Below are 15,961 nucleotides of genomic sequence, written 5' to 3' on the forward strand. Positions count from 1 at the left end.
AGCCCTGTCCTTTTGTATGGGCACATGAGACAGTAGCAAATGCTATGCTTTTGTAACCTGGGAGTCATTTGACTCTACATGATATTTTCTTCCTGGGCATCTGTTCTCTCAACCTAAGTCTCAGCTGCCCTTATTTCCTAGCACCTCCAAAGGCAGGGTCCCAATGAGGGACATGATGGACCCAGGGCAAGCGGTGAATTATGTTCTACTCTGGCATCGAGATGGGTCTGGCCAAAGTGCCTAATGCTTAACTATAAGTAAAGAGCTTGATCATGGACAAAAGCTGTCATGATCCAAAAAGTAAAAACTAGACTTGGACCCTGCTAGGGTTAGGAATGGTTAATCTGGCCTGAGCACTGGAGTCTGGTCTGTGGCAAGATGTTCCCTGGAGACCTGCCTTATAAGCTTCAATGTATCTTTTACTGTGCCCTTACAAAAATAATTAATATTGAGATGTTAATTAAGATGCTAGGAGGATGGGAATGCCTCTAGGTGGGGTTTCCTTTGGTGGGCTCTCAGGAAGGGCTTTCTTATGTTGATTTTGCTATCAGACTGTGTGTAGCCCAGAGAGCAAGGTAGAGAGAGCTGAGAGCTAGGAGAGAAGCAGAGAGAGAGAGAGACAGGAGTGAAGGGGAATGAGAATGGAATAAATAGCAACTGACCAATCAATCGGCTTGGCCTTCATTCCTCCTCCATCTGCCCCATGGTCCAGGGCGCTGACACCGGGCAGCTCCGGCTGGGCGAGCGGCCAGGGACCACCCATTGAAACTGGGCACAGCTGAAGGGGAGAGCCATGAGGGTTCTCCACCATCCCAGTCGAGTTCGTGGCAGAAGTTTTTTACACTTCACCTCTTTGGTTAAGCTGATTTTAAGGTACTTGATTTTCTGAGGCACTATTGTGAATGGGATTGTTTATTTAATGTCCCTTTCTTCTCTTTCATTATTTGTATGTAAGAAAACCATGGACTTTTAGATGTTGACTTTGTAGCCTGCCACTTTACTATATTGACCGATTGTTTCTAGGAGCTTTTTTGTAGAGTCTTTAGGGTTTTCTAAGTATAGTATCATATCGTCTGCAAATAGTGATAACTTGACCTCTTCCTTTCCTATCTGTATGCCCTTGATATCTTTTTCTTGTCTAACTGCTATGGCCAGGAGCCAAGACTTCCAGTACTATTTTGAATAGGAGTGGCGAAAGTGGGCAACCTTGTCTTGTGCCCAATCTTAGAGGAAAGACTTTCAGTTTTTCACCATTGAGAACGATACTTGTTACTGTTTTTGGCATATCAAATACGTCATGGGGAGTTTGCAAGGTACTGCCCAGCAGGCATGATAGTCTCAGTAGCTTTCAGGGCTCTCCCAGAGGGACGGAGGTATCAAACCCGGGTCGACCGCATGCGAGGCAAACGCCCTGCCTTCTGTGCTACTGCTCCAGCCCAAAGTGAATGTAAAAATGGCAATTTAATCACCACATTTAACCAGTTTATATTAAGTAATTGCTAGACCAACACTGGGCTTGAACTGTTTAGAGACAATGTACCTCTATACACATTATCAACATGATGAATATGAATCTAGCAGTGAATATGAATATGAATATGAATCTAGCAGTGAATATGAATTTAGCAGTGCCAGAACTGCTAAACAAGAAAGGTAGGAAAGGATAGACCAGTTCTGGGTATTTGTTGCCCTAGTATACATCTACATGTCACATAAATCAGAAGTTTAAGAATCAGAACTATTCTTGGAACCAAACTCTGCATCACAGGAGAGGCCTGGCTTAAGTTCTCTGGATGAAACATTAGGAACTCATGTTTCCCAAATAATGAAAACATTGATCTGACAGGTGATTTTCTGTCACTCTCAGCATTTGTATGTTAATAAAGCTGTTAAAATTCCCAAGAAAGGAAGCCATGATGGTGTATGAGATTTTTTTTCTGGGTCCATGTCTTCTCCATCAATCACCAGGGTCCTTCTACTCTAGACATGAGCTGGGTTGAGCTCATGGCCGCTGTCTGTTATCATGGTTCTTTTTTTCTACATCTGGTCACTGAGGTTTTCTTTGTTCCCCACAACATCATCTTTCAAAGGGAGGATGCATCTTCACTACATTGCATCAGTCATAGCCCAGACAAGACCATAGACACACAGCTCTCAAAGACTTTAGTTGGATGGACTTGGGAACATGATGACAAAGAATTGCAAACACATGTTTCTGGGATCCAATAATTCTGGGATGAATACCTCTTGTTACACTCTCCAGCTTATTTGTTAGGATTCCTTTCTGGACTAGAAAAAGTGCTCTGAGGCTCTACTTGACTACTACTATTGTATGCCTTGCACTATCCCACAGCTACCTAGGAAATGTCGTCACCATTGAGGAGGGGAGATTGTATAAAACTATAAAAGGACTCAGTAACTGAGCAAAGTCACAGAACTTTTCTCTTCTAGGTTAGAAAAGGGACCAAAGAGGAAGCACAGTGCTGCCAACTGAACACCTTCCTGGGAAGATGCTCCTGCTCCTTCTGCTGAGCCTTGCTCTGTCCCCCAGGGCAGAGACAGGTGAGTGACCCTCCCATGCTCAAAGCCTGACCTGCTCACTAGGGATGCTCCTGCTTCTTCTGAATCTGACTTTCCATTGTCTACTGGAACATTCTGAACCCACATCCCAGGATACATGAGTCCCTCAAGGATTATGTGGATTGAAAAAAGAAAGAAAAAGAAATGGTGGGAGGCTCAACTGAAGAAGACTTGATGGGCACTACTCTCCTTGTACGTGAAGAGAGACAGGGATGTTCAGGGATGCTCCTGGAACAGATACCGGGGTGCGTGGGAGCTGGGCATACAGGAAGAGCTGGGACATAATGGACTCCATCGTGGGTGGCATTGCTGTCTCCAAAGGACTCTTTCTGCCTGGCTCTGTTCTAAGGACCCCCAGTGCCTCTCACTAACTCTGTTCTCCTTCCAGGCACTGAGCAGTAACCCCTTGTCAAAGATGCACAAGTTTAACAGATCCAATGCTTCTGCTTCCCAAATCCCACCCACAGATACCTCTAACCTTCCTCAAGGCCCATTGAATTCATTCCTACATGAACCCCAACTAACAGAGCACCCACTGTGGTCACCTCAGGAATAAACTGAAGCACACTCAGCCCATGACCTCATTCTCCCTCTAGAAAGATGTTCCTTATGAACATCACAAAAATCAGAGATCTCAGAATCTAGCCAGGAGAGTAATGTCAGGAGACACCAGACTTCGTAGTCCCTAAGACAGACATCTCCCTCCCATTCTTTGTGAACAAACTTGCTGGCTGAACTGCTGCTTATCCCCTTGGTGTGTGTTAGGGGCCTGGGATGGAATGGGATGTGAAGCTCCTGTGGCCAAGAAAAACTCTGAACCCCAGACTACCCCTCTGCCCTGAGCCTCCAGTGAAGGCAGCTGGGCCACTGAGAGGGTGCAAGCACACACACACACACACACACACACACACACACACACACACACACTGACTGACATTTCCTCAGGTTATATCATTGGGGGTCATGAGGCCAAACCGCACTCCCGACCCTACATGGCATACCTGGAGATCCACGATCAGAAGTCTGAAATATTCCAATGTGGTGGGTTCCTGATCCAAGAGGACGTGGTGATGACGGCCGCTCACTGTAATGGCAGGTGAGGAGAGACACAGCCACAGTCGCACTCCCCAGGGGGCCCTGGGTAGGGAGCCCTGCTTATGCCCAGAGACTCCCTACCTCCAGGGACAGTGAGCCAGGAGAGTCCTCACTGGGAAATATGGGCAGTTCCTGGGGATAGGGCCAGTTTGGTGCAGAGGTACAGAGATTCTGCCCTGCCTACACATTAGCACCCAGAGGCAAATAATGCCATTTATGTTTTGCTGGTTCCACTCACCCCTGGGAACCACCAGTACAGAGATCATTAGTTCCACCAAACCCCTCAGCTGCTGAGAATCAGAGCTCCCAACCTAGTCCCCTGTCCCTTGAGGTTCTTAAACTGGCCCTCTGTTGCAAACCCACTTACTGAACTGTTTCTGGGACCATGCATCCTGTGTGCTCTTTGTGCAGAAAAATCGAGGTAATCCTGGGTACCAACAACATTGGCAAAATAAGGGATTGGTTCAGGAAGAAGATCTCTGTGTGTGCAACGTTCCCTCATCAGGACTATAATGAAGACACTTTCTCTAATGATATCATGTTGCTGAAGGTAAGAAAGTACTGAAACTGATTTGCTCTGGATACCTGTCCCCGCACCTCAACCCAAGTGACATCTATGGACCTCCCGCTCTCCAGTGTCTGTCATTTCTGGTGGCTGATGAACAGACTAAGACATGCACCCCCGTGGGAGTTGAGGGCCAAGAGCTATATAGAGAGCTGGACCCCCCCCCCCCACTGTCTGTCTCGCTCACTCGCTCACTCTCACTCGCTCTCACTCTCTCCTCACAGCTGGAAAAAAAGGTCAAGTTGACGAAGGAAATAAATCTCCTGAGCCTGCCAGATCCACATACCCGCCTGGAGCCAGGACAGTGGTGCAGTGTGGCTGGTTGGGGAAAAACCACTCGCAGGGGAAATCTTTCCAACAAACTGATGGAGGTGGCATTGCAAGTACAAAAGGAAGAGAGATGCAAAAGAATCTACAAAATGTATAACTCTACCACTCAACTGTGTGCAGGAGACGAGAACGAAAAGGATGCCATGGAGGTGAGATCAGTGACTACCAAACTTGACTCAGGAGACAGGGCAGATTGGAGAGCAGTGGAGGCCTAGTCACTGGACAGTGGGGACCCTGCATCCTCTGGGGTGATTCTCTCTAGCAGGAAGAGGGCCACCTGTTGAGGAAGAGTCAGACCTCTGTCAGCCTTCAAGGGCCTTTGGGGGTGGCACACGGGGTCTCCCAGAGATAATCCCACAATCTGAGCACAGGCTGGGTGGGGTGTCCCTCATCAATTGGTTACTCTGACAAGTGGATGTCAGAGTTAGTCCACCAGGTGATTATCTGATGCTCCCACAGTGAGTGAAACCCACTGATTTTTCCCAGACTCAAAAGGAAATGTCCAGGGTAAGCCCATGACAGCTGGGCCCTGCCCTGCCTGATTTAGCCTGGGGCAGGAAGAGACAGACCAATCCTTCCCTCACCTCCACAGGGAGACTCCGGAGGTCCTCTCGTGTGTGACAACGTAGCTCAAGGCATCGTGTCCTATGGAGATGTAAATGGAATTCGTCCAGGTGTCTACACCAGAATCTCCTTTTTCCTGCCCTGGATAAAAGAAACGCTGAGAAGAATGTAACTTCAGCTTCCAATGTCTCCTCTGAGAAGGTCCAGCACCTCCTGGGGAGGGGCCCACAACTCAGTAAAATCTTTACTAGCATCAACCTCTGGTTCATGTGTGAGCCTCATTGATAGGGCAGCTCTGTGCTCAGGAGTTCAGGGATGCAGTTCGACTGTTTACTTTTTTTTCCCTCGCAAACCCTCAGCAGAGCGGTCCCAGTCCTGTTGCCCACCCACATTTGTTTCCTTCTTCCCTCTGCCACGGTTCAACAGACCACCGAGGAGGAGGAAGCACAGGCTGTCCTGAGGCTCATGGGACTCCCCTGTTGTGTGTATCATCACCCCAATACCCACTCTCACCCCTGAGAGCTGAGTCCCAGGCCCTTCCCCACCCCTCAAGCTCAGGCCCAGCTCAGCCTCCAGTCTCCCAGACACTTCCTCATCCTGCTCCCATGGAGCTCTCAGTCCCCCTGTCCCATCTGGGACACACTGCTCTAAACTGCCTCTTCTCTGTGCCACCCACAGAGACCCTCCAGAACTCCTCGTGGCAGTTCAGGGTTTCCTACTGAGCATGGGCACTGGGGGTCTCATAAGGACCCTCTATGATGGCCCAGCAGGGGAGTCCATAACCCTCAGGCACTCACAGGACAGACCAGCTCAGCCTCACCTCCATCCCTGTCCCAGAGTTCTTCAGAGGCCTTGGGGTCTGTCCCTCTGGTCACCACTGGCCTCTGCTGGCCCCTCAGTCACTGAGGTGGAAGATCCCTCTCTGCAGTGGGGCAGGACTCAGGATTGTCCAGCCAGCAGCAGTGCAGAAGCTCTGTGGTCCCAGCAGTGAGGGAGGGACACAGGAGCCCAGCAAATCCCAGAGTGGAAACCTCAGAGTCCTCAGACACCTGCTCCCTCCTGCACAGGGTCCTAGTGGGACACACCCGGGATCTGATCTGTGTCTCTGTTTGATGCTGGGACAGTCTGTGTGTGTGATCACAGGGATATAGAGCAGTGGTGCAGCAGAAAAGTGGGGCCTTAAAAAGGGTCCTGCAGGACAGGTCAATAGTTGGAATGAACCACAAGTGTATGGGGGGCTGGAGGTAGGTAAGATAGGAAAGAGGCCGCTATGACAATAAGAGCTGGGAATGATCATGCTGGACAAGATCTGAGGCTTAAAACTAGGTTAGGGATATCCTTTATAACCTTTCAATATCAGTATTACAAATTACAAACCACAATGCCCAAAAGGGGAGAGACGGGCAAGGGGAGTGGGGGTGCGCGAGGGGGACAGAAAGAGAGAGTGAGTGAGAGAGAGAGAATGTGTGTGTGAGAGAGAGAAGAAAAGCACCTGCCGTGAGGGAGATTGATAGTGGGGATGGGGGGGGGGAGGTTGGACAGAACCTGGGGACACTGGTGCTGGAATGTAGGATGACATTGCTGTGTCCTTTCCCCTTGCCACAAGAAGCTTAGGTTTATCCCGGTCACACCCATCAAGGTGCTCCTGAGTCACTCCCATTCCTTTGTTTAGCTGTAACCACTTCTCTGTGCTCTCGTCCCCAAACAGTTAATCAGCTTTTCCCCCTAATGAAACTATTAATTTGTAAGGTCAGATCTTTCTAGGACACTGATCTTATATTGTAAGTTAATATTACCTTTCTCCTCTCCTTGTGTCTTTTGAATAGTTAACTTTAAAGCAATGTCCTTTTTGTATAGACACAAGAAGACAATATTATGCTTTTGTAACTTGGGGTTTAATTGCCTTAGAATATTATTCATTCCCGGGCATCTTCTTTCTCTATTTAAGCCTCAGTTGCCCTCAGTTCCTAGCACCCCAAAAGCAGGGTCCCAACCAGGGACGAGACAGACCCAGGGCAAATGGTGAGTTTTGTGCTACCCTGGCACTGAGATGGACCTGGCCAAAGTACCAAATTGTTAACTATAAGTTAAGAGCTTGACCATGGGCAAATGTTGTCATGATCCAAAAGTAACAATGAGACTAGGACCCTGCTATGGATAGGAAAGACTAATCTGGCCTGAGCACTGTAATCTGAGATCGAGATGGCCCAAGGAGAGCAATTCTATAAGTTTAATGCATCTTTTATTGTGTCCATACAAAGCAATTAATATTATGAATGCTTATATGTTTGCTGGATGAGGAGAGGAGAAACACACTCCTGGGATTTGCCCTTGGATGGGTCGTCCTGCTGAAAAAGAATCTGTCCTAGAAGCAGCATCCCCTGAGGGAAAGAACTTTAACCCTCTTGATTGTGACCACACCTTTGTGTAAGCCCAAACCCCTCTCATGCTGGGGGGATTTAACTAGGCTGGAAGAGTGGGTTGAGGGGAGAGATACAGAGCAGAGATAGATCCTGAGTCAGGAGAGGAGAGAGACAGGAGACAATGGAATAAATGGCAATTGATCGATCAATCGGCTTGGCCATCATTTCCACCTTCGTCTGCCCAATGGCCTGGGCTGCACTGGCTGGGCGAGAGGCCCGGGACCAAACCCCAGAACCTGGGGGGCAGCCGATGAGGAGAACCACCGGGGCTCTTACCCAGTCGCCCCCTGGATGATGTTTTTCACACTGGGAAAAGTACACCGGTGGAGGGATGGGTGTTGGAATGCTGTATTGCTGAAATCCAATCATGAACAGCTTTGGAATGCTCAAAAATAAAGAAAGAAAGAAGTAAGTAAGTAAGTAAGTAAATATAGTGAGAGGGAAAAAAAAAACAGATGGAGTGGCCTGCAGGCAGTCTCAGAGGAGAGTGAGGGAAGGGGCAGTTTCCTTTATGACCTGGACCTGGAAGCAACAGCAGGAATAGCAGGAATGTGCTATCACAGATCTGAGGGAAAGGAAACCCGCCCTCTGTAGAAGGGATCAGAGTTTGACTCTAGCTACCACCACTGGCAGAGACAGGATCCCTCTTCCTGCTAGCTCGGCCTGAGTACTGTCAGACTCAGGGTGCTGCCCCAGAAGTTCAGGAATGACTCCTTAGACACTCATTTGTGCTACATTCAGGGCTCCAAACAGAAGACTTGAGGGAAAGGACACTCAAGGCCAGATTTGGGCCTCAGGAATGTCCCTTACTTCCTCCTAACCAACAATCTACCCAGGGGTGGGGAAAACAAGACCATAGGGTTGGCCACTAACTCCTTCCCTCCTCCACCCTCAGGATGTTCCACGGACCCTTGTGTGGACAATACAGTCCAAGACATTATCTCCTTTAAAAAAAAAAAAAAAACAGCAGAAGACATCCAGGTCTCACCTTGATCCTAAACTCTTTGGAGCAAGAGAACCAGAAAGGAGCACGAGCCAGCTCAGCCCCTCTGCACTGGTCATTTTTTGTCAGTGAAGACTCCAGATAAGCCTGCCATGAAGGCTGCCGTGAGCTCAGAAAATATTTATTTTTCGAATGAGAAACTATTTTCCCTTTATTCTTTGCACATTAGCTACTGTGTCTCTGCTGAGCACCAAAGTCCACCTCTGTTCTTCTCTGCTCATAGTTCTGCACACCAGGTTTTCGGCTTCCTCGTCTTTGCCACCTTCCACCACCTCCTCCAAAGCCCTCATTCATCATGCTGTGGCTGAGATTGTCCCGTTTCCATATCTCTTCTGTCAGTTATAACCTGGCAAGCAGATTTATGTACCCTATGAGCAAAAACTACACCCTAAGCTAAGCAGAAAAAAATTCCTTTTCAGTTTGTCTATTGCTTGTCATGCTAACCAAGCTTCCAGTTTTAGAAGATCCTTGATGCCCACCCAAGTAATAGCTGCCTGTTGAGTAAGGGAGGGAATCTCAGCTGCTTCATCAGACAACACCGTCTTTGCTACCAATCAGTGAATAGCAAACATATAACAATCAACCAGGGCCAAGTACATGAGGTTTGAAAGTAAACAGGACAGTCACTCTCCATGCCTTCTTAATGCTGACACTTTCATCGCAACGTTTGGAAGTCCCTTTCCCTCCCAGGTTGGTCAGATTAGCCTGAATCAGTGTGGTAAATGCACGCAAATGAAAAGCATCCTGGTCAGGAATAATGAGGGCTATGAGCCTGGCACTGTCCAATTTTTATGTGTGTTGTCAAGTCTGCCCCAAGGCAGCAGTTTGTGGGTCTTCGTGTAGAGGCAGCATCCCACTCAGGATAAAGGAGATTTGCAGGGAAGAATAACGCAGCAATGCAGCCATTACACCAGTTTGCTCGTGGGGACCTGTGTGCGGGTTGAAAGTTCAGTATAATTTGGATCAGGGAATACCAGAAATAGCACAGCTCCTTATCGTCCTTATGTCTACCCAGTCAGGAAACTCACACAATGTCAGAAAGATTGAAAAACAGACTCCTAACCCAAGGCTTTGGTGGTTCTTGCCACAGCCTTGCTTTCCAAAGTCACAGTGGCCTCAGAGTCACCCTAGCACTTTGCTTGGAGGTGAAGCCTGAGTATCAGATTCTTTGTGGATATCACTGTCATGTGACTGTCATCCCATTGCTCGTCGATTTCCTTGAGCGGACACCACTAACGTCTCCATTGTGAGACTTGCTGTTACTGTTTTTGGCATATCAAATACACCACAGGTAGCTTGCCAGATGATGGCCAGATACTCTTGGTAGCTTGCCAGACTCTTTGAGAGGGGCGGAGGAATTGAACCCAGTTCTCTGCATGCAAGGCAAACGCCCTAAACCCTGTGCTATAGCTCCAGCCTAATCTGACCTGCCAGCCATCTTTAAATTTAGACACAGCTGAATAGTCCCCAACCAAAAACACACAGACACCAAAACTAAACTCATTTCCCACAAGAACTATACCTCTCCCTGGGTGCCTGACCTTCAGGGACATGACTTCTCACATCTTATTGTCCAAAATGACAGACCTCTTCTGCCCCACGGCTTGGAAACTGGCCTTACCTGCTGGGGGAAAAGGCAGCTCAGATAGAGAAGGGAACACCAAGTAGAGGATGTTGTGAGGACCCATTCAGGTTGGAAGATGCAAACTGAAAGTAGACTATAGACCGAACATGAAGGCCACTCAACACCTCTATTGCAAACTACAACATCCAAAAGGAGAGAGAACAAAAGGGAATTCCCTGCCACAGAGGCAGGGTTGGGTGGTTGTGGATGGGGTGAGGGTGGTGAGAGGGATACTGTGATCATTGGTGGAGGTGAATGGGCACTGGTAGAGGGATGGGTAAACAATCACTGTATGAGTGAAATGCAAACACGAAAGTTCATAAGTTTGTAACTGCGTATCACAGTGATTCTCTAGTAAAAATTTTTTTAAAAGAATGACAGACCTCTGCAAGCAGAATATCTTAAAGATCTTGACTATGTGCATAACAAAGAGAGAACTGTTGACATCATATATTGTTTGAAACAGATACAAAATCATGCTCAAGAAGTGAAAATTGGGACTAAAAGTATATTAATGCACTGTAGCACTGTACTCCCATCGTTCATCAATTTGCTCAAGTGGGCACCAGTAACGTCTACATTGTAAGACTTGTTGTTACTGTTTTTGGCATATCGAATGCGCCATGAGGAGCGTGCCAGGCTCTGCAGTGCAGGCATGATACTCTCGATAGCTTGCCGGGCTCTTAAGAGGAATGTAAGAATCGAACCCGGGTTAGCCCTGTTCAAGGCAAATGCCCTACCTGCTGTCCAATCCTCCAGCCCAAAATGAATGTAAAGATGGCCATTTTTATCACCATATATAGCCAGTTTATATTAAGTTATTCTTAGACCAACACTGGGCTTGCACTATTTAGAGATAATGTACGTTCATCTCCATTATCAACATGATGGATATTAACCTACTCAGTGCCAGGATGCCAGAATGGCTGAATAAGAAATGTGGGAAAAGGATAGACCAGTTCTGGGTATTTGTTGGCCTAGCATATATCTACACTCCACAAATATAAGAAGTTAGGTGCTTGATTCATAGCACAGCAGGTAGGGCATTTGCCCTGCACGCGGCTGATTCGGGTTGATTCCCAGCATCCCATATGGTCCCCAAGCACCACAAGGAGTGGCTCCTGAGTGCAAAGCCAGGAGTAATGCCTGTGCATCGACAGGTGTGACCACAAAAAAAAAGCACATATATCAGAGGTTTTAAATCAGAACTTGTTTTGAAATCAAACTCTGCATCACATTTGAGGCCTGGCTTAAGTTATCTGGATGAAACATAAGGATCAGATGTGTCCCAAATTGACCAAAACATTGATCTGACAGGTGATTTTCTGTAACTCTCGGTATTTGTATACTAATAAAGTTGTTAAAATACCCAAGAAAGGAAGATTTGATGGTGGATGAGTTCTTTTCTGGGTCCATGTCTGCTCCATCTGTCACCAGGACCCTTTCATTTTAAACATGAGCTGGGTTGAGCTCCTGTCAGATGCCTGTCATCGTGGTTCTTTCTTTCTAGATCTGGTCACTGAGGTTTCTTCTTCATTCCCCACAACACCAGGTTTCAAAGAGAGGATGCATCTTCAGTGCACTGCATCGGTCATAGCAAAGACAAAGCATAGACACACAGCTCTCAAAGTCTTTAGTTGGATGGACTTGGAAACATGATGATAAAGAAGTGGGAACACATGTTTCTGGGATCCAATAATTTTGGGATGAATACCTTTAATTGCACTCCCCCTCTTATTCGGTAGGTTCATTTGTGGGCTGGAACAAGTGCTCTGAGGCTCTACTTGACTACTACTATGGTATGCGTTGCACTCGCCCACAGCTACCTAGGAAATGTCGTCAGCATTGAGGTGGCCAAAATGTAAAAAACTATAAAAGGACTCAGGTAACTGAGCAAAGCAAAGCAACACAACTTTTCTCTTCTAGGTTAGAAAAGGGACCAAAGAGGAAGCACAGTGCTGCCAACTGAACACCTTCCTGGGAAGATGCTCCTGCTCCTTCTGCTGAGCCTTGCTCTGTCCCCCAGGGCAGAGACAGGTGAGTGATCCTCCCACGCTCAAAGCCTGACCTGCTCAGTAGGGATGCTCCTGCTTCTTCTGAATCTGACTTTCCATTGTCTACTGTAACATTCTGAACACACATCCGGGGACACATGAGTCCCTCAAGGATTATGTTCAATTTAAAAAAAGAAAGAAAAAAAAATGGTGGGAATCTCAACTGAAGAAGAGCTGGTGGGCACTACTCTCCTGGTACCTGAAGAGAGATAGGGCTGTTCAGGGATGCCTCTGCAACAGATACCAGGGTATGTGGGAGGAGTGGCTACAGGAGGAGCTGGGACATAATGGACTCCACAGTGGGTGGCATTGTTGTCTCCAAAGGTCTGTTTCTGCCTGGCTCTCTTCTCTGGCCCCTCAATGCCTCTCACTAACTCTGCTCTCCTTCCAGGCACTGAGCAGTAACCCCTTGTCAAAGATGCACAAGTTTAACAGATCCAATGCTTCTGCTTCCCAAATCCCACCCACAGATACCTCTAACCTTCCTCAAGGCCCATTGAGTTCATTCCTACAGGAACCCCAACTAACAGAGCACCCACTGTGGTCGCCTCAGGAATAAACTGAAGCACACTCAGCCCCTGACCTCATTCTCCCTCTAGAAAGATGTTCCTTATGAACATCACAAAAATCAGAGATCTCAGAATCTAGCCAGGAGAGTAATATCAGGAGACACCAGACTTCGTAGTCCCTAAGACAGACATCTCCCTCCCATTCTTTGTGAACAAACTTGCTGACTGAGCTGCTGCTTATCCCCTTGGTGTGTGTTTGGGGCCTGGGATGGAATGGGATGTGAAGCTCCTGTGGCCAAGAAAAACTCTGAACCCCAGACTACCCCTCTGCCCTGAGCCTCCAGTGAAGGCAGCTGGGCCACTGAGAGGGTGCAAGCACACACACACACACACACACACACACACACACACACAACTGACTGACATTTCCTCAGGTGATATCATTGGGGGACATGAGGCCAAACCGCACTCCCGACCCTACATGGCATACCTGAGGATCCACGATCAGAAGTCTGAAATATTCCAATGTGGTGGGTTCCTGATCCGAGAGAACGTGGTGCTGACGGCCGCTCACTGTCTTGGCAGGTAAGGAGAGACACAGCCACAGCTGCATTCCCCAGGGGATCCTGAGTGGGGAGCCCTGCTTATGCCCAGAGACTCCCTACCTCCAGGGACAATGAGCCAGGAGAATCTTCATGGGGAGAGATGGGCAGGTTCCTGGGGACAGGGCTAGTCTGGTGCAGAGGTGCAGGGATTCTGCCCTGCCTACACATTAGCACCCAGAGGCAAACAATGCCATTTCATGTTTTGCTGGTTCCACTCACCCCTGGGAACCACCAGTACAGAGATCATTAGTTCCACCAAACCCCTCAGCTGCTGAGAATCAGAGCTCCCAACGTAGTCCCCTGTCCCTTGAGGTTCTTAAACTGGCCCTCTTTTGCAAACCCACTCACTGAGCTCTGTCTCTGGGACCATGCATCCTGTGTGCTCTTTGTGCAGAAAAATCCAGGTTCTCCTGGGTACCAACTACATTGGCAAACCATGGGATTTGTTAGGGAAGAAGTACCTTGTGAATGCAGCCTTCCCTCATCAGGACTATAACAACAAAACTTTCTTTAATGATATCATGTTGTTGAAGGTAAGAAAGTGCAAAAACTAACTTGATCTGGGTCCCTATCCTAACCCCCACCCCCCTGACATCTGTGCCCCTCCTGCTTTCCAGTGTCTGTCATTTCTGGTGACTGACGAAGATTAAGACATGCACCCCATGTGGGGATTGAGGGCCAAGACCTGTAGAGTGAGCTGTATCCTCTCTCTCTTCTCACAGCTGAGTGAAAAGGTCAACTTGACGAAGGAAATAAATCTCCTGAGCTTGCCAGATCCACAAACCCGCCTGAAACCAGGACAGTGGTGCAGTGTGGCTGGCTGGGGAGAAACCACCTACAGGGGTAATTCTTCTAACAAATTGATGGAGGTGGAGCTTAAAGTACAAAAGGAAAATAGGTGCAAAAGTATCTACAAAATTTACAACTCTACCACTCAGCTGTGTGCAGGAAAGAAGAACAGAAGAGATGCCATGAAGGTGAGATTAGTGACTGCCAAACTTGAGTTAGGAGACAGGGCAGATTGGGGAGCAGTGGAGGCCTAGTCACTGGACAGTGGGGACCCCGCATCCTCTGGGGTGATTCTGTCTAGCAAGAAGAGGGCCACCTAGTGAGGAAGAGCCAGACCTCTGTCAGCCTTCAAGGGCCTTTAGGGATGGCATAAGGGGTCTCCCAGAGACAATCCCAGAATCTGAGCAAAGGCTGGTGTCCCTCATCATTTGGTAACTCTGACAAGTGAATGTCAGAATTAGTTCCACCAGGTGATTATCTGATGCCCCCACACTGAGTGAAACCCACAGATTGCTCCCAGACTAGGCAGAAAATGGCTTCAGTCCTGGAGAGGGGCAAAGGAAGCAGGCCTCTGGGGTGAGGTACCCTGATAATGTCCAGGGTCAGCCCATGACAGCTGGGTCCTGGCCTGCCTGCTTTGGCCTGGGGCAGGAGGAGACAGACTAATTCTTCCCTCATCTCCACAGGGAGACTCCGGAGGTCCTCTCGTGTGTGACAACGTAGCTCAAGGCATCGTGTCCCATGGACATAAAAAAGGAATTCGTCCAGGTGTTTACACCAGAATCTCCTTTTTCCTGCCCTGGATAAGGGAAACATTGAGAAGAATGTAACTTCAGCTTCCAAAGTCTCCTCTGAGAAGGTCCAGCACCTCCTGGGGAGGGACCCACAACTCAGTAAAATTTTTAGTAGCATCAACCTCTGGTTCATGTGTGACGCTCACTCATAGGGCAATTCTGTGCTCAGGAGTTCAGGGATGCAATTCAACTGTTTACTTTTTTCCCCTAGGCAAACCCCCAGCAGAGCAGTCCCCAGTCATGTGACCCACCCACATCTGTCTCCTCCGTCCCCCTGCCAGGGTTAGACTGATCAGTGAGGAGGAAGCACAGACTGGCCTGAGGCTCATGGGACTCCCCTGTTGTGTGTATCATCACCCCCACACCCACTCTCACCCCTGAGAGCTGAGTCCCAGGCCCTTCCCCACCCCTCAAGCTCAGGCCCAGCTCAGCCTCCAGTCTCCCGGACACTTCCCCATCCTGCTCCCATGGAGCTCTCAGTCCCCCTCCCCCACCTGGGACACACTGCCCTAAGCTGCCTCTTCTCTGTGACACCCACAGAGACCCTCAGAACTCCCTGTGGCATTAGCAGGGTTTCCTACTGAGGATGGCCCCCAGGGGGCTCATAAGGACCCTTTATGATGGCCCAGCAGGGGAGTCCATAACCCTCAGGAACTCACAGGACAGACCAGCTCAGCCTCACCTCCATCCCTGTCCCAGAGTTCTTCAGAGGCCTTGGGGTCTGTCCCTCTGGTCACCACTGGCCTCTGCTGGCCCCTCAGTCACTGAGGTGGAAGGTCCCTCTCTGCAGTGGGACAGGACTCAGGATTGTCCATCCAGCAGCAGCACAGACACTCTGTGGCCCCAGCAGTGAGGGAGGGACACAGGAACCCAGCAAGTCCCAGAGTGAAAACCCACCCAGTCCTCAGACTCCTGCTCCCTCCTGCACAGAGTCCTAGTGGGATGTGCCTGGGATCTGATCTGTGTCTCTGTTTGACGCTGGGACAATCCGTGTGTGTAATCACAAGGACCTAGATCAATGGAAAG

General features: G+C 48.6%; 1 protein-coding gene across 1 annotated transcript; it reads left to right on the forward strand.

Moving 5' to 3' along the window:
- The first annotated feature begins 1,559 nt into the window (after positions 1–1,559).
- Positions 1,560–5,306, forward strand: LOC129403465 (granzyme B-like). The gene is made up of 4 exons (XM_055132089.1): positions 1,560–1,653; positions 3,526–3,676; positions 4,087–4,225; positions 5,163–5,306. Exons 1-4 carry the CDS (start codon positions 1,560–1,562, stop codon positions 5,304–5,306), a joined length of 528 nt encoding a protein of 175 aa, XP_054988064.1.
- The last annotated feature ends 10,655 nt before the right edge of the window (positions 5,307–15,961 follow it).

The sequence above is a fragment of the Sorex araneus genome, chromosome 3 (assembly GCF_027595985.1).
Source record: "Sorex araneus isolate mSorAra2 chromosome 3, mSorAra2.pri, whole genome shotgun sequence".
NCBI lineage: Eukaryota > Metazoa > Chordata > Mammalia > Eulipotyphla > Soricidae > Sorex > Sorex araneus.